Raw genomic sequence first — 16,220 nt, 5'->3', positions numbered from 1 at the left:
AACCGCGCCTGCTGGGCAAGCGACTGACGTGGCCGAACCACCGACATCATGGGCGTTTGTACCGGCGTCTCACCCGAAACGGCAAATGAACCTATCTCGAATGGCCAAGAAGACGCCGAAATTTCCAGAAATGCAAAGCAGATGCACGGGGTCCTCCGCTGTTTCATCTCAAACGCTGCCACGTCGTCCATACGCTCCATCACCGGACTTCTCTGCCCCTGCACCGCTCGGACTTTTGTCGTACAGCGGTCATGCTGAGCACAACATTTCGCCGAGGGTCTTCTCAGCAGCATGGGCGACCACGTTAGTCTGACCGAGCGACACGTTTGGTGACAGATTCCTGGACGCTCGAGGGGATTGTGCGAAAACTATTGATCAGTCTGAACATTGCGCTAGGGCGTACATAATGCGCGCCCAGTTGATGACAGATGCTGACAAGGTGTAAGGAAGGTCCTGCATGAATGTGACGACCAACTGCTTCCGCAATGTACACTCATTCGTTCAGCAACTGTAGATCATGCGAAGTTCGGAGCATGGTCCCTACAATATTTGACTCCTTTCAAGAGAGAGCATGCACATTGATGTTAAATGCTTCTTCACCTTCACCAAAGAATTGTAAACCATCACTGGATGGCCTCTGCCGACGACGTTGCAGGTAGAAAGCACATGCCGAGGGGCTTTGCAGCGTGTAAGTCAATAGTGGGAGCGAGAAAGCAAGATACAAGCCAGAAACAAACCGTACAAGCAAAGTACCATTATCACGCGAACCCGGGAGATACTAGCGGTACACCAGTAATACAGGGAGATGAGTGGGGAGGGGTCCAATAAATACGCTGTACAACAACAAACGATGTGATCGCGAGTCATGACGAGGGAACCAAGGTAAAGTGATGAGAACGGACTGATAGGATCATAAGTTAATACTCAATCACCGCGAAGAAACTTCGTCATCGCTGTTGTAAGGAAGCGCGGGTATAGCGATGGTTCGCGCCGGGGCCATGAACCGGATCGGCAGCCGCTTCGGTACGAGCTTGGAGTCATCGTCCTCGTCGACCTCTGGTGGAGGAATAACCAGGACCAGCCGGAACGCATCCTTGCCATTGAGGTAGAAGCGGTATAGACGCTTCTGGCGGATAAATCCTAGAGACTCGTACAGCGATAACGCTGCCGAGTTATCGTACTCTGTCTCGAGTACCACCTGCGTTGCATGTAGTCAGCGGAGAGAAGACGAAGGGCGAGCATAACTCATGTATGCGCTACCTCTTCCACGCCATGCTTCTTCATGACCTCAATGGTTCGCCGGACGAGCGTGCTTGCTACGGTTCGATGAGCACGACGCCCAGGATACGAAGACGGAGGATACTGACCTATCCCTCTCTTTCGCCAGCTCTTATGTACACTTAGCATAGCGATGTAGCCTCTGTTCGAGACATCTCTGTGCATGCTCTGCTTGCAAACGACGACACCCACCGGGTCAGACGACTGACTCGGGTACGCCTAGATGTATGAAGACGCCGTCCACCGCGTAGGATTAGTCTCACGCCTCCTCTTCAATGAGCCGTAACCTACGAGGAACGCCAGATGCGGCCTACACGCTCGCACGTCAGCCAAGGTTCATGACGAAGTTCTTATAGAGAAGGAAGGACGTACCATTGCTGGAGGAAGTAGCGATAGGTGTAGATAACATACGGCTCACTCAGCTCATGCTGAACGAGTGCCATTATATGAGGTAATTCAGACTCGCCACTATACTGCCGATAGATTATGGTGTCCATTACGCGAGTGGTGCGGAGGAAGAGTAATAGGGCGCAGCGAGGATGATGGACGGTGGGGAGAAGCTGGCTGTCTGTCGTGGGATGGGGGAGGGATGCAGGCAGGACGCACGCAGGGCTCGGAGCCTGAGGTCGGGCCATGCACGCGACGCGCGACACGATGCACCTGCGGCACGCGTCTCTCGATGATGGCGCCTGCAGCGCGCACCGGGCGGCTTTCAACCTTGTTCCTGCTTCCTCCCTCCCTTCTGGCTTTCCTCCATTCTTTCTACTAATGGCTTCTGTCTCGCGCCTGCGGGAAGTCTTGTCTGCTGCGTTTAGTTTGAGGGGGCTTCCAAATGGCGAACAGGAGTTTTTCGAGGAGCTCATGGCTCACCGGTCACATCTAGTGAACCTGTACGATGTCGGACCACGAAATCCACAGGAGCAACGCGAGCTCGAGTCAGGTATGTTTGGACGGCCTTGCGCATATATGTTGCATATATAAACCTCTGTATAGGGAAAATCACGATCAATGGCCGTTCCGTCGCGGTGAACGCGGACTTCGCCAGACAAGCCATGTTCCTCTCACAGCAGCTGGAATGTTCAGAACGTTACGTCGCGGGCCTCCTCCAAGATGTCATGACCCACAACCCGAACCTCACACAAGAACAATGCATTGAGGCAGCGATCATGGAGTACCACACGCGGCGGCGGGAGTTGGCGGACTGCTTAGGCACGATCCTGCAGGCGGCTTCACGCGCGGAGGCGGGGGACGCGTCGCCACTCCACCAGCGAATAGAGATGTTCGTGCGGCAACAGCTGCTGCATCCGGGAGGACGTGCGGGTGCGGGGTTGTCGTTGGCGATGAAGCTGTTCCAGGAGATCCACAGCGTTGGGAACGCGCTGGCAAAGGCGCAGGCGGCGAGGCAGAATGCGAGGAGCGAGACGGTGGCGCCAACACAAGGTGAGTCGTATTGCGCATTCCACTCGATGCACATCTGGACGCGTTGGATAGGTCCAAACGCGGGGCTGGGTGCGGACATCCTGAACGCGCGGTGCGAGTCTTTGAAGTACGAACGGCGCACCCTTGCGGTGGCACTGTACCTCCTCGCAAGTATGGGACATGTCTCTTCCAAGGAGATACCCAAGATTGTCGACTGGCTCAGTGGAAACCCGCGCCACCCTATGGTGTACCACATCCTTCCGACTCTCATGGCCACTTTCGATATTGTGGACCCTGAGTCTCCCGGTGGCCAGGCTCGCAAAGCCTTGCTCGCGGATGGACAACTGGTGCCGGAGATGAAGCGTAAGCTGGACGTCACGAAGGACTGGCCAGAGCCTGGACTTAAGGCTACCATTCTTCTCAAGTGGACGCTGTTCCTCGCCTCGGCGCGTCGCGCGGATCCTGCCTTGGAGAACACGGATGGGTTCAAATCAGATGAGCTGGAGACGCAGATCTGGAACGCGGTCCAGGGTGACTGTTTCACTTACCTTGCGCGCACCCTTCTGCTCCTCCAGAAGAGGCAGACGGCGCATACGACCACCTCGTACGCCGCGTCTACTCTCACCATTACAGAGCAGGATTTGCAGCTCGAGTTGCCTACAGACGACTTTCGACCGGTCTTGCTTGATGCATGCGAGGTCCTAGTGCGTTCATTGATCACCCAGGCATCTTCTGAGCTGCGGAAGATCAAGCAGCGACAGGAAGACCTCTTGCTTGCGGGGGCTCGTGCCGACAGAACAAGGATATTTCGTTCCACGCACCCTCAAGGGACATCGCGCTCTGGAGCTGCTGAACAAGATAAACCCACAGCTTCTCCGCGTAATGACATGGCCATGCTCTTCTCCTTCATCGGGATGCTCTACAGTTTGCTCCCTCCTGAGCGCGCGCTTCACTTTTGGGGAGCAGGTACTGTCATTCCTGGGCAACGCTCCACTTACAGGGAGTACGTCGAGCTTAGCTCCGGGAAGCTGGCGGCATTCTTGCAATGGTCTATCTGGTCTACTCAAGCTCGTGATGTCGACGTATCCATGGCTCTCTTTGACATGCTGTCAGGCCTTGCGAACGGCCAACAGTGCAGTGAGCTCGCGTACAACTACCTCGTGCGTGGTGGTGGCGACGTTGTGCCCGGCGCCCCTTCCGCTTCGACGTCCTCTGCCCATTTCAACACCGGTCCTTCCGTGTCTTGGAGCTCCATCTTCTCGTTACTCGAGTCGTGGGCAGCAGCTGGCCAACCCCCTCGGACTAACACTCCCCAGCATATCGCGGGACCTCAGCAGGGTTATGGGGGCAGTCAGTACCACCAGTCGCCTCCTCCACCGTCGCGTCCGCAACAAGTCCAGCTTTCGCAGCAGGATGTGCTGCTAGCACAATCCTTCCTGCGTCTCTTGTCTGTCGTCGTCACGAACTCTATTCCCGCGCGCATCAACATCTCCAGCCATGGTCGATTCCGTGCCATCCCTACCATGGTCTCGCTGATCCCTCTTGGCCTTCCTCTTGAGCTGAAGGGTGCAGTCTTTGATACTCTTGCGGCATTCTGCGCTCCTGGTGCAGGCGCGGCCGGTGTGGAGATCTGTAAGTCCATTTGGACACTGATGGAGAGACTTGAAGTGATCAATGTCCGCATCGTTCACGGTGCTGGTTCTGGCCTCACTGTCGAACGGGGCGTCGAGTTGGAGCTGGACGAGGTAGAAGCCGTATACAAGTTGTACCCCTCTACAATTCCGTTCCTCAACCTCCTCGCTACTCTCATCCACACTTCCAAGCGCATCCCGTTGCGCGAGCGCGTGTCCGACCCTACACCCATCAACACCATCCCCGAGTCGCTAGGGGCGCCGTATCGGACCCCTGGTATCGGGCCTTTCGTGTCTTTCGTGGTCGACAACGTGTTTGCGCGTATCCCATCCCGGGAGTACATTCGTCCGTCGGATAGGTGGCGGATGAATGACCTCTGCCTCTGCTTCATCGAACGCGCACTCGCGAGCTTCGACCTCGAGTCCCTTGTCACGACCATCGAGGAGCTCCAACCCAGCAAGGAGGCAGTCGTGCACCTCGTGATACACCCCGGTTTCGAGTTGTTGAGGCGCCTTCTCACTGCGACTCCTCTCCAGGCCTCCATTTTGTCGTATCTGGTGGAAGGACTGGATGGCTTCGAGAAAGGACTGGCAGAGGAAGAGCCGTACTACCGTATGACTATCACCCGTGTTTTGAGGATCATCCACCGCGTCCTTGAAATCCAGGATATCTTCCTCGATGTCTTCCTGCCTCTTCTGGCCGAACTCAACGAACCTGCGATAACCGGCGACGTCCCCCCTGTCTCGTACTTCATCCGCTTCGATCAGGCCCTGTCCTTTACTCCCGACTATGTTCCTGCCGTTGCGGCGTACATCTGCTACCCTTCCTATCCCGAGCTCGTACTCCTCAGCGTCAAAATCATCACGGCGTTGGCCTCTTCCACTGCTTTAACCCAGTTGGCTCTTCTGATTGACCGCAGCAGTGAGTCAATTCGTATCCTCGAAGGCTACCTCCATGCCCTGGACACCCATGTTGCGGTCGATGTCGAAACAGCCGAAACGACTGCGGAACAGACAACAGGTGCTGGCGCGCCAGACGCGGAGGGGCCCTCTGACTTGCTCACCCAGGCGATCCGACTGACCATCCTGGACCTATTCATCCAGAACACGCATTCTGGCCGCCCTCATCCCAATGTTGCGCATTTCCTCCTCTTCGGTGCCGCCTCTCCGGACAAATCGATCCAAGATCCTCACGCACTCGGCGCGCGCCGCTCTTGTGTGCACGCGATTCTCGACCTGCTCAACTTCGGTGTACCCCGTTTGAAGGGCAAGGAGAGGAGGCAGACGCTTGGAGAACCGCTATTCATCACCCTCCCTGCGTTTGCTGAGCGCTGCTACCATGTCGTCTTCCAGCTTTGCCAGCATCCACGCACGTCGGAGCCTACGATGCGGTACCTCCGCACGCGCGAAGACTTCTTCTCGCGGCACCTCGCTGCGATCCCCTTCAAAGTTCCGGAGACTGAGCAGTCTCCCTTCATCGAAATCCAGTATAGCGATGGTTCCCGTGTGGTAACCACTGTCACCACAACGGCGTCCTTCCTCAAGCTCCGCTCTTGGATTCTCGACCTCGTCGCTTTGGATCTCCACGTTCTCACTAACAAGGGTCACCAGAAAAGTGTCTCAGAGCTGCTGGAGCTCATGTTCGGCAATGAGGAAGACTATCTCGAGGGTGCGCCCGAGCCGTGGGATGTACAATTGTTCAAGCCGTTCCGCGAGGTCGGCCAGTCTCATCTCAGGATGATTGAGCTGGTACAGTCTTTGGATTTCGACTGGTCGGATAGCCTGGTCGTCCAGCCTCAAAATCTCGAGTTCCTGGGGCAGCTGAACCTGCAGTCTTGCCTGCGTGTCGACGAGTCAGGCTGCGAGGTCGTGGATCGGACGGCTCTGCTGTCGCTTTTGACACTCGCCAAGAGGACGCTTCATCTCCAAGGCCGCGTTGCAACGAAGGCCCATGCGGATGCTCTGGAGGCCGAGACTAACTACATCCTAGAGAGCTGCGCAATCGAGAACCATAGGAGGAAGATCCGCTATGCCGCAGCCTCGGGCTACGAGTCGTGGCGTAGGCTGCTCGACATGGCACTGATGAAGTGCTTCGACCGTCTACCCTTCGACCGCCGAGAGAACATGCTCTTTGACCTGCTTCATGTTCTCCCCAACTCCCTTCGCTCTTCGAATATCCACGAGTCCACCGCGGTCCTCCTAGCGGAGACCATCTTGTCGGTTATCACGAAGCTGCGGGAGGACCGTCGTCACCAAGTCCTCATGCAAACGGCAGGAGGCGACGTCGAAGCCGGAGCACTTCCCACAGAGCGTCTGAACGTGCTCCTTCGAAGCGTTCTGGAATGCATCATGGATCACAATCGTATCGAGCTCGTCCGCGGTAACTTGTATGCTGCTCTGGTCAACTACTTGCACCTTGTTCTTCATGCAGAAGAAGTGGAAGGTCAAGGCGAAGACGCCTCGGGGGGTCTCTCGTCCTCCTTGTCGCCTCGAGACGAGCTCATCGAAAGTTTGTCCCTCGTCTCGGTCTCAGGCCAGCTTGGGCGGTCATCTTCCGCGGGAGCATCCCTAATCCAAGCCAGCATTGCGATCTTGAAGCCAGCTACGGAACGCCTGATTGCAATTGTCTCCCGCGATGCCATAGACGGCACAGAGGTCTGGAAGACGGTAGCGTTCATGCTGCTGGACTCCTTGGTTCGTCTGTCGCGGTGGGAGAAGCATTCGTCGACCCTAGCCGCACTAGCGCGGCAAGGTTTCTTAGCTGGGTTCGTACGTGGATTGAAGGAATCGGATCTCGTCTTGCAAGCCGTGCTTAAGCCTGATCCCGGTGAGTGTTGTTTCTTCTTTCATCCCCGCTATGTGACTGAGAAATCGACGAGCATAGATGACCTAAACCCTCTCTATGTCTATGAGGCCAAGATGTCGCTACTCGTTCGAATGGCCCAGACACGGCAAGGCGCAGAGCGACTCCTTGAGGCGCGTGTACTTCCCGTCCTCGGAGAGTGCGACTATCTCGACGCGCGGCCAGAGGCAGACCAGGCCTTCCTCGGTATGTACACCGATGTTAGTTCGTATACTTGGCTGGTTTACATCTGTGTACAGATCGCGACAATTTCCTTCCATCTGCAATTCAGCGCTACCACCAGCTTTTCTTGCCTGCGTTGCAACTAGTGAGCGGCATGCTGATCGCGTTGGGTCCCAAGCACACCACCGCCGCAAACCATGTAAGTGACTGATTCCCTTCCATCAATGCTACAAGACGGCTCATTGTCGATATAGGCCCTGCAATTCTTGTCGCAGCATCGGGACACAGCCGTTCTACTCTTGAAGAACGAAGTGGACGAGCTCTCAATCTCGATTCTGGAGGAGATGCGCCTTCTAGTTGCTTTGTGCAGCAGTGTGGTTCACCTTGTCCCGAGGACTGAGCTGGTGAGATTGTCTCCCTTCAGGTATGATTCGTGACCACTGCTGATGTTGTTACTGTAGCTTTCGAGCTCCGGCTTTGGAGCCCTACACGGTGCCATATCCAGCCTGGCTGCGAAGGTCTTGAGCGATCCCCATTGGACAGAAGCCGTCAAACCCCAAACTGACGCAGAGCTGGCTGATGCGAGCACTCAATCACTTGGTGGGCTCATCTTCCCCAGCGTTCTCCTCGATTGTGCTGAATAAATCCTGAATCCAGAGTACGCTCCTCAATCGAAATTCCGCGCCGCAGTCCACATCAAAGACGAACAGTTGAAGAATGCTATCATCTCATATCTCGGGACCGCGAGCGAATTTACAGAAGCCGACTTCACGTTGGTGTTCTCTCAAGCGATCACGACGCCCAAGCATGACGAGCGGCCGACTAGGTTTATTGGTGTGTTGTTCTCGTGTCGAGGATAATTGTAGCGTCAGAGATCTCCTGACTTCTTCCAACAGCCACAGTACCCAGTATCGGCGATGCAATCGAAGCCCTCGATGATCTTTGTCGCAACCTCGCGCAGGTCCTGATGCGCATAGTCGACCTCTCTGCCGAGCTCGCATCCAAGGACCACATCAGGGTGGACAATATCCAAGAGGTTCGTAATCTCCTTCCTAAGCTGGAGCTAGTCTGACATTGACCCCGCGCATCACATATGTTACATCATTGACCGTCGATCGATCATTACCGCCTATTCAGATCGTCCAAATCTCTGACCCGGCCCTTCTGGAGAATCTCGACATGCGGCAGAGACAGACTCTCGTCGGTCGCGAGCTCGCATCGTGGCGGGCCGGTGCTAAGAGGCGCTCGCTAGCTATACTAAGTAAGTGTGGTTCGCTGTGATAGAGACTTAGGCAGACACGCTAACATCTTCGCGTCGTAGACTCGTTGGAGATGCTACTCCTCCTGCTGTGGAGACACCTTGCGTTCTACTTGGAGGGCAAGCACATCAACAACCCAGATCTCAAGGGTGCTATTGCGCACACTATGCGACTCGCGTCTTCGCCGGATGTGGATACGCTTCGGACAGAGGTACAGCGTAGGCTCGTGCCCGTGCTGTCGGCGTTGCAATCACTCGACCTCGTAAGTTTTACCCAAGCTCGATTCGTAGTGACGGGACCTCACGCCTATGGTGTACAGAGCGAGGAGACGCTAGGAGCGGAATGGCGTTCGTACGAGAGCTACCGAACAGTCATGGCGCGTCGACTTGCGGATACGGCAGGGTTGGAGGAGGTTGAGGCCGAGCCGCGCAACGGCGACGCGCCGCAAAATGGGCTACTTGCATACTGATCCCAATCATGCCCACTCATCATGCATCATGTCTGACAACTTGGACTGTCTTCATGCTCTGATTCTTCACGTTCTTGCGATGGGATATATCACATCTTGTTCCGTGTTCACGACAGCAACAATTGTAAAATAAGTTATAATGTAGCGACAACCCAGCAAGCAGCGTCCGCGCTGAGTTCTCTTCTCTTTCGCTTCTTGTCAATGAGATTCGGCAGCATGCAAGAATGATCGAAAGCAGGAATGATTGAAGGATCCGTCTGAAGTGCATAACGTGTACAAATGTGCATACAAAAACAGGAAATATGCCAGTGAACCAGCAAGGAGCGGGTGCCAAGTGCATGGCTAGATGGGTAGTAGGCTACCGGCACCACGAAGGGCCATTTGACCGCCAAAGCGGAGAGTCTGCGTGCCTCCAGGGAAGTAGGCGGCGACGTACGAGACGAGAGCAACAACCTAGAGGAAGTATTCCGATTAACGCTATAGCGATGGGAGCTAACGGATGTGGACTAGCGGGCGTACTTGAACAATAGCACCAATAAGTGATCCAAGATACGAGTGAGCCTAGACGCCGCACTGAGTTTCGCGGGCATTGAGTAAGCATGGTTGTCTCTTACCCCTAGCGAAAAGTATAGTGTGAGTCCAAGACTTGCAAGGTATGTGACGGAGAACGGCAGGCGTTCTTTCGAGATGAGATGTTTGACGTGATTTATGGGTCCGACGAGGACCGAGAATCTACAGGGCAGTCGTGAAGCCTTCCTCGGCCAGACCATGCAAGCGTAAAACTCACCCAAACATCACCAGCAAACTCCCCAGACTACAATGATCACAAACGTGAGCTAACGCACGCAACATGGAACGGGCTGTTATACCTGAAGGCGAGGGCGAACTTGGCCGGTCGGAGCACGATCATAGGTACTGTCAAGAACGCTACGAAGAAGCACACTGCAGCTCCAATCAAGCACGCCCCAAAACCCAGTAACCTACACCCCGACAACGACGTAGGGTAGCAGTTGCGTGAGCACCCCCCGGAAGGGATATGGACCGCAGTAGCGCACGCACCTCTCCCACCGCGACAATGCAAAGTACGCCTCCTCCTCGTTGGACCTTTCGCTGGAGCGCAATGGTACGTAGCCATTACCAATGGCATTGTAAAATCGAGAGAAGGGATTGGAGCCGCCTGTTGAAGTGTTTTGTTGTGAGTCGTCATTATTGCCCCGCGACCAGCGAAATTGAGAGAGATTGTCACGGAACGACTGTTCTGTGGACTGTGCAGGCATCGCAAGAGATGTTGTAGTGGCCGAAGAGGCTGCCGAGCGAGAGTGAGGGAGGTTGGAGGAGACAGAAGACAAGGACGGTCACCGTGGAGGGGCAAGAGACGCGTTCACGCTCGGCCCGCCCGATCTTGTTTTGGTAGTCTAAGCGCCTGTGATGTTGCTGGGACTGTCCACGTTGCCAGTGATAGAAACGACACCCTTGCTGTGTAAATACCTACACGTACTCTCTGTAGTCTGGAGGCCGAGTCCATCCATTTCTGCAAATGGTTTTCTTTCCGCGGGATCTAGAAGGAGTAACGGTATATTGACTTTTCTCCCTAGCGAGCCGTCACTCTGTGCGGTCGCTCCTCTCCGATCACTCCTATGGTCTGACCAGACAAGATGATTGACCGACTGTACTTCATGTAGCTGTACCCCATGCTCCAGTAGTATACTGGTAGCATATTTCGCTTTGTTACGACATCTCAGCACAAGAGACAGCCGAATTAAGACTTCCTGATGACTGAGACGACAGATTGCTCACTGGCAAGCTGATCTTACGCTGTGGAAGAGCGGTGCTCCGATGTGTAGGTCCCCCCAGGAAAAGCAACACGCGGCCTCGGGAAATACATGTGACACGCACTTCGAGCACAGGATGCCTGTCTAATATATCGTCCATTGACTCCATCTCCCACACTCAACGACACGTACATACTGGGATGATATTACAGTCTATATGATTTTTGGTCGACCCTCCCTGCTAGTCATACGAGACTCAAACGCGGCCCTTGCGGATGTTCGCCTGTGCCCACCTGCGAGCCCAAAAATCAGCACACACCGCCTAGCACGGTCCGCACACCCACGCGTCCACTCACTTTTTGATCCGGATCGACTCGATCGCGATGAAGCCCGTCGTGTCCGTGGGCTCGAACCCGCCCAGCTCGTCCATCGAGCTCTCCTTCTCGTCGTACAGGCCCTCGTCCGAGACGCGCCCCTCGACGACCACGTTCCCCTTGTACAGCTTCAGCCTGACGACGCCGTTCACCGTGCGCTGGCTCGCGGGGATCGCGCTCGCGACGAACTCGCGCTCGGGCGTGAACCAGTGCCCGTTGTACAGTATCCGGCTCAGCTCGATCGTGACGAACTGGTCGCGCAGCGCGCGCACGTTGCGGTCGAGCGTGAGGCCCTCGAGGTCGACGTGCGCCGCGCGCAGGATCGTCGCGCCCGGGGACTCGTAGCACCCGCGCGACTTGACGCCGATGAACCGGTTCTCGACGATGTCGATCCGCCCGATCCCGTGCTTGCGCGCGAGCGCGTTCAGCGCGAGGAAGATCTCCACGCCGTCCGTGTACGTCTTGCCCTCGTCCGGCACCTCGACCTTCACGGGCAGGCCCTGCGCGAACTCGATCGAGATCCGCTGCGGCGTCTGCGGCGCGAGCTCGGGGTCGACCGTGAGCTTCCACATGTCCGCGGGGGGCGTCGTGTTGGGGTCCTCGAGGATGCCGGCCTCGTACGAGATGTGGAAGAGGTTCTCGTCCGTCGACCAGGGCTTCGCCGCGGTCTGCTGGACGGGGATGTTTTTCTCGGCGGCGTAGGCGAGGAGCGCCTGGCGGCCGGCGAAGCGGCGGTAGAACTCGGGGATGCGCCAGGGGGCGATGACCTTGATGTCGGGCTTGAGGCCGTAGAAGGCGAGCTCAAAGCGGACCTGGTCGTTGCCCTTGCCGGTGCAGCCGTGCGAGACGTAGTCGCAGCCCTCCTTCTCGGCGACAGACATCATGCCGCGGGCAATGATGGGGCGCGCGAGGGAAGTGCCGAGCAGGTAGACATTCTGGGGATATGCGATGATTGATGCATATGCGTATACTGAAAGGCAAGGTGCGCACCTCGTAGATGCAGTTCGCCTGGAGTGCGGGGTAGATTAGCTCAGTAACGAACTCGCGCTTCAAGTCCTACTCAAACGCCGAGCAGGCGGGATCAGTCAAAATCATTCCGGGTTGCACGACTGCTATGGACGCGCACCTCGAGGTAGAACTTCTTCGCACCAACAGCGAGAGCCTTCTTGCGCGCAGCCTCGAAGTCCTATAATGGAGATCGGATGAGTTCAGGGTCCTTCGCAATCACGCCATCCCTCATGTCCCAATCAGTAACCGTACCTCCTCCTGACCGACATCGGCCATGAACGCGATGACTTCATAGCCCTGTTCGATGAGCCAAGCGAGGATACATGAGGTGTCTGAACGAGCGCGAGGGAGATTATCAGTCGGTCGGCTGAGATCATGCTCCGCCAGATGCGAAAGCGATGGGAGGGTTTGAAGACTGACCAAGACCTCCGGAGTAGGCGAGGAGAACGCGGCCCTTGGACTCTGGCATGTCGGATTGGCCGATGAGGTGAAGACGAGAGGATGAGAGCGAGAGATTTGAAGGGAGCTGAGGGGGGAATGACTCGGTCGCGCGCGAGCCTCGACTGCCACCTTCGCTGGATTTTCTTGACACGCCCCCGAAAAGGAAACGCGTCGATCTACTTAATACTTGCACGCGTCCTGTCGCGTTCATCACGCCTCCATTAGGTCACACACTGCTACTACTAGTACGTCACGACCCGTCGGTGCGGCAAGCATAAAATAAATGTGGGACGCGGGCAGACATGGCTCTCTCAACGTGACCCAGCTCACGATGCCCCTACGATGGGACACTTCGTCTTATAGGTCAATGCCCCCAGTGTGAGCAGGCAGGAAACGGTGGGCATCACATCTAGCCTCCCGCTTGCTACCCTCGGAAGCCAGCGGAAGAACAGGAGGTCACAAGGTTAACCATTACGAGGCCAGAAGGCCGGGATAAAGTTACATCGACATGTGCTGCTGCCATCGTTCGACAAGGTCCGTTGCGAGATGGATGGATGGACGGATGGATGAGTGATAGATAGAGGACAGGAACGGAACGCTCTGAGCGAAGAAAAATTCGTGATCATGTCGGGCATCACAAGAACGTAAGAACTGCACAAGTCAAGGGGAGCGCACAGAACAGGATGGAAGGGAGGGGCAAGAAAACGGGGGCATACACATGTGTTGACGGACACAGTGCGAAGTGTGCGGTATCTTGACAACAGACAGCGACGCAGTTGGAATCGTGACGGTCATAAGGTCGTACGGATAGTGATAAGTAATTGCAGAAGTAGTTCATTTGCCGAACATGCCCAACCCGACCATGTTGAAACCTATTGAATCGGTTAACGAGGCGAGGAGTTCTTTCCGTTGAGCTTGGGCAACTTCGCAGGCGGCGAAGTCGGCGGGGTCACGGTCTGCGCGTGGTCCACATTCCGCATGCGAAGACCGCAATCCGCGGGAGCAAGGTCGCCGCACTTGATGTGGGTCCTAAAAGGAAATTATTAGCATCATCACCAACATAGCGACCGGACAAAATCGGTGACGTACTTCATGCCACAGTCGTCGCACTCCAGAACAGGCTTCCACCCGAGCCGCTTCGCACAAACGTCGCACTTAGCGCTCAGCAATGTGCTCGAGAAGAACAACTCCAATGGGCTCCAAATTGCCTCCGTCGAGCGAGACGGAGACGTGCTCCTGCCGTGCGGTTCATGCTGCGTGTCTTTCCCGTTCGAGTTGCGCTTCGAGCCGGGCTTGATGAGTGTGAACCTGTGGACCATGGGTACCGTCGCGGACCCACGAATAGTCGATCCGCCCTCTGTGGCGGCTGCGATCGAGGGCGTAATGATGGACGAGGAAGATGCGGTGTGGTATGACTCGATGGAGAGCATCGAATCTGTCGTGGTAGGGGTAGGTGCATGCGCACCGACCGCAAGGGGGTGGTCCGTGAGATCGTCAGAGCCATTCGGATTAGGAGAAGGCCGGATGGTGAGAATGGAAGACAATGAGGGTGGCGCGGCATCGGTGTACGTTGGTGAGTGCCCCCGAACGACAGTCGTGCTGTAGTCCGAGTACGAGCTCGACGTGCTGTCGATGAGAGGCTGTGCGCTGTTGTGACTCGAATTACCTGTTTTGGTCAGCATCCAACAGGTGAGCAACAAGAGTGGAGAAACTCACCATCCGTGTTGTCGCTCCAGGCACTGTGCAAGTCGAGCTTGCTCAGGCCTTCAACTGCAGCCGCGAACTCATCGTCGCTATCGTCGCTATCCGCGGTCGCGAGTTTCGAGTTGGCTTGTGGGCCGACACCCATGCCAAAGCTCGGGATGCGAGGAGCGGCGCCGGGTCTACGCATCCCGCTCATAAACTTGACAGTACCCAGATGGATGTCGTCTTCGGATGGCCGTGCAAGCACCTCGGCCTCGATCCCCCGCAGCCGGTCAAGAATCTCCCGAGTCGTTGGCCGCTGGCTTGGAACCTGTACCAGACAGTCCAGAGCGAGCTGGATGAAAGGAGGGGGGCATCCCGGACTAGCTAATCTCCGGACCTCGTCCTCATCGATGTTAAACAACGGTGGTGTCCGGCGGAAGGTGTGATCGTCCGCAAGCTTGCGCGCAAGGATCTCGCAGAAAATGACTCCCAGCGAGAAGATGTCGGTGGGCAGGTCGAACTCGTTCCCGAGAAGGATCTCGGGGGACATGTATGAATCCGTACCACAGAAGGTAAGACGCTTGCTTTCTTCCTCGTTCCGAGCCGCGATCCGCGCGAAGCCAAAGTCCGTGATCTTCAGCCGGCAGTTGGCTGTCACGAGTAGGTTTTCGCCCTTGAGGTCCCGGTGTATGCACTTCCGTGCGTGAAGGTAAGCAAGCGCACGGGCAATGTCCGTCGCAAAGGACATGCGGAGGCGCCAGGGAAAGGGCTTGGTCTTGTCATGGATGTACATGCGGAGGTTTCCGTTCTCGATGAACTCGGATATGATGAAGATGCGCCCGTCTGGTGCACGGGAGAGACCAAGGTAGAGCACGACGTTCGGATGGCGTGCCTCCCTAAAAGATGCTGTTTTGTCGGCATGCTCGACCACATGTGAAATGAAGGGGCAGGCACTCACTTCATGAGCCGCCATTCTCGCTCGAAGTACTTCGCGACGTCATAGTCATTTGAGGGCAAGACTTCCTTGATCGCAACATCAATGCCCAGGTAGTTCCCTACAAAACCGCATATTGATGTGAGCAAGCGGCCCTTGCGCCTCGAGACCACAGTTGCCGCGTCCCACCAGCGGTCCGATGGGACGCGAGGGCACTTACCCTTATAGACATTGCCAAACGAGCCCGAGCCAAGCTTCTTCCAATCTCCCTTTATGTCCTAGAACGCCTCATGGGTATGGGCTCAGGCAGGTAGGCAGGGGAGACACACACCTCGAAAGGAATAACATCAAAGGCATCGGAGTGCATCTTGATTGAGTTCTAGTGCCCTTGCAAGCGGTGGCTGGGGCGCGAGAGGCGTAGACAATGTACGGAAGGCAGCCGGAGTTTACGGGTCAGGTCTGAGGCGTACTGCAGCGGCTCCTGGCCGTCGTTGCGGGGGAAAGCGGGGGCAGTGGTGGGTGTGGACGAAGCAAGGATGAGCTGAGGCTGCAGCCCGACGGGCCTCGGGCAGGAGTGACCCAATCCGTCACGCTTGCGTCACCAAACGCCCGTCCGTCTCCCGGCCCGGCTCGAGGCGCTCCCCTTCTAGCAGGCCGCAGTCAGCCACCAGAGCTCAAACGTTGGTGTCGTCAGCCATCACGGTCACCCAGGTCATGACGAAGCCACATGTCTCACTCCATAAGCAGCGGAAATTGAGGTAAATTCAATTGCGAAGGAGGCTGTCAACACATGAAACGCTGTGCATTAGTAGTACTAACCTCTTCCGTTCCTCCTAGGCCTGCAGCCGTGCCGGCAGATGCGTCGCCATGTCTCATGTGCATTTTTCAGTGCTGTACTCGAACTAGCTGACAGGGCTGATATGA

At 56.3% G+C, this 16,220-nt stretch overlaps 5 protein-coding genes across 5 annotated transcripts; 1 reads left to right on the top strand and 4 right to left on the bottom strand.

Moving 5' to 3' along the window:
- Positions 1 to 685: 685 nt before the first annotated feature.
- Positions 686 to 1,855, bottom strand: DICSQDRAFT_181490 (acyl-CoA N-acyltransferase). The gene is made up of 5 exons (XM_007367024.1): positions 1,651 to 1,855; positions 1,570 to 1,588; positions 1,368 to 1,497; positions 1,261 to 1,316; positions 686 to 1,198 (listed from the first exon to the last, which is right to left on the bottom strand). Exons 1-5 carry the CDS (start codon positions 1,773 to 1,775, stop codon positions 929 to 931), a joined length of 600 nt encoding a protein of 199 aa, XP_007367086.1. The 5' UTR covers positions 1,776 to 1,855; the 3' UTR covers positions 686 to 928.
- A 191-nt stretch (positions 1,856 to 2,046) lies between these two features.
- On the top strand, positions 2,047 to 9,081 carry DICSQDRAFT_171358 (uncharacterized protein; the record flags this gene model as incomplete). Its single annotated transcript, XM_007367023.1, has 12 exons — positions 2,047 to 2,218; positions 2,272 to 2,718; positions 2,770 to 7,155; positions 7,213 to 7,377; positions 7,431 to 7,552; positions 7,608 to 7,757; positions 7,815 to 7,953; positions 8,011 to 8,187; positions 8,250 to 8,389; positions 8,491 to 8,614; positions 8,675 to 8,874; positions 8,932 to 9,081. 12 exons carry the CDS (start codon positions 2,047 to 2,049, stop codon positions 9,079 to 9,081), a joined length of 6,372 nt encoding a protein of 2,123 aa, XP_007367085.1.
- Positions 9,082 to 9,423: 342 nt separating this feature from the next.
- Positions 9,424 to 10,358, bottom strand: DICSQDRAFT_63450 (ER-to-golgi vesicle protein transport Sft2; the record flags this gene model as incomplete). The annotated part of the gene is made up of 6 exons (XM_007367022.1): positions 9,424 to 9,534; positions 9,601 to 9,642; positions 9,696 to 9,813; positions 9,869 to 9,895; positions 9,951 to 10,061; positions 10,141 to 10,358. The coding sequence occupies 6 exons, from the start codon at positions 10,356 to 10,358 to the stop codon at positions 9,424 to 9,426; spliced, it is 627 nt and encodes a 208-aa protein (XP_007367084.1).
- Positions 10,359 to 10,936: 578 nt separating this feature from the next.
- Positions 10,937 to 12,748, bottom strand: DICSQDRAFT_107820 (argininosuccinate synthetase). Its single transcript, XM_007367021.1, has 6 exons — positions 12,656 to 12,748; positions 12,488 to 12,567; positions 12,354 to 12,413; positions 12,218 to 12,283; positions 11,210 to 12,162; positions 10,937 to 11,146 (listed from the first exon to the last, which is right to left on the bottom strand). Exons 1-6 carry the CDS (start codon positions 12,702 to 12,704, stop codon positions 11,110 to 11,112), a joined length of 1,245 nt encoding a protein of 414 aa, XP_007367083.1. The 5' UTR covers positions 12,705 to 12,748; the 3' UTR covers positions 10,937 to 11,109.
- A 486-nt stretch (positions 12,749 to 13,234) lies between these two features.
- DICSQDRAFT_137713 (kinase-like protein) lies at positions 13,235 to 15,804 on the bottom strand. The gene is made up of 6 exons (XM_007367020.1): positions 15,628 to 15,804; positions 15,517 to 15,574; positions 15,321 to 15,417; positions 14,393 to 15,258; positions 13,766 to 14,342; positions 13,235 to 13,705 (listed from the first exon to the last, which is right to left on the bottom strand). The coding sequence occupies exons 1-6, from the start codon at positions 15,661 to 15,663 to the stop codon at positions 13,561 to 13,563; spliced, it is 1,779 nt and encodes a 592-aa protein (XP_007367082.1). The 5' UTR covers positions 15,664 to 15,804; the 3' UTR covers positions 13,235 to 13,560.
- Positions 15,805 to 16,220: the final 416 nt, after the last annotated feature.

The sequence above is a fragment of the Dichomitus squalens genome, assembly GCF_000275845.1.
Source record: "Dichomitus squalens LYAD-421 SS1 unplaced genomic scaffold DICSQscaffold_22, whole genome shotgun sequence".
Classification (NCBI taxonomy): domain Eukaryota; kingdom Fungi; phylum Basidiomycota; class Agaricomycetes; order Polyporales; family Polyporaceae; genus Dichomitus; species Dichomitus squalens.
This window is presented reverse-complemented; position numbering and strand designations above follow the sequence as displayed.

What these genes read in the sequence shown, in the direction of transcription:
- DICSQDRAFT_181490 (XM_007367024.1), bottom strand. Translation starts at nt 1,775, where the DNA reads ATGGACACCATAATCTATCGGCAGTATAGTGGCGAGTCTGAATTACCT. An exon ending in CTGGCGAAAGAGAGGGATAG is followed by an intron (nt 1,317 to 1,367) that starts GTCAGTATCCTC and finishes ATCGAACCGTAG; the next exon opens with CAAGCACGCTCGTCCGGCGA. An exon ending in AGAAGCATGGCGTGGAAGAG is followed by an intron (nt 1,199 to 1,260) that starts GTAGCGCATACA and finishes CATGCAACGCAG; the next exon opens with GTGGTACTCGAGACAGAGTA.
- DICSQDRAFT_107820 (XM_007367021.1), bottom strand. Translation starts at nt 12,704, where the DNA reads ATGCCAGAGTCCAAGGGCCGCGTTCTCCTCGCCTACTCCGGAGGTCTT. An exon ending in CCGATGTCGGTCAGGAGGAG is followed by an intron (nt 12,414 to 12,487) that starts GTACGGTTACTG and finishes TCTCCATTATAG; the next exon opens with GACTTCGAGGCTGCGCGCAA. An exon ending in AGGCGAACTGCATCTACGAG is followed by an intron (nt 12,163 to 12,217) that starts GTGCGCACCTTG and finishes GCATATCCCCAG; the next exon opens with AATGTCTACCTGCTCGGCAC.
- DICSQDRAFT_137713 (XM_007367020.1), bottom strand. Translation starts at nt 15,663, where the DNA reads ATGCACTCCGATGCCTTTGATGTTATTCCTTTCGAG. An exon ending in TTGATGTTATTCCTTTCGAG is followed by an intron (nt 15,575 to 15,627) that starts GTGTGTGTCTCC and finishes GAGGCGTTCTAG; the next exon opens with GACATAAAGGGAGATTGGAA. An exon ending in TGCGACGACTGTGGCATGAA is followed by an intron (nt 13,706 to 13,765) that starts GTACGTCACCGA and finishes ATTTCCTTTTAG; the next exon opens with GACCCACATCAAGTGCGGCG.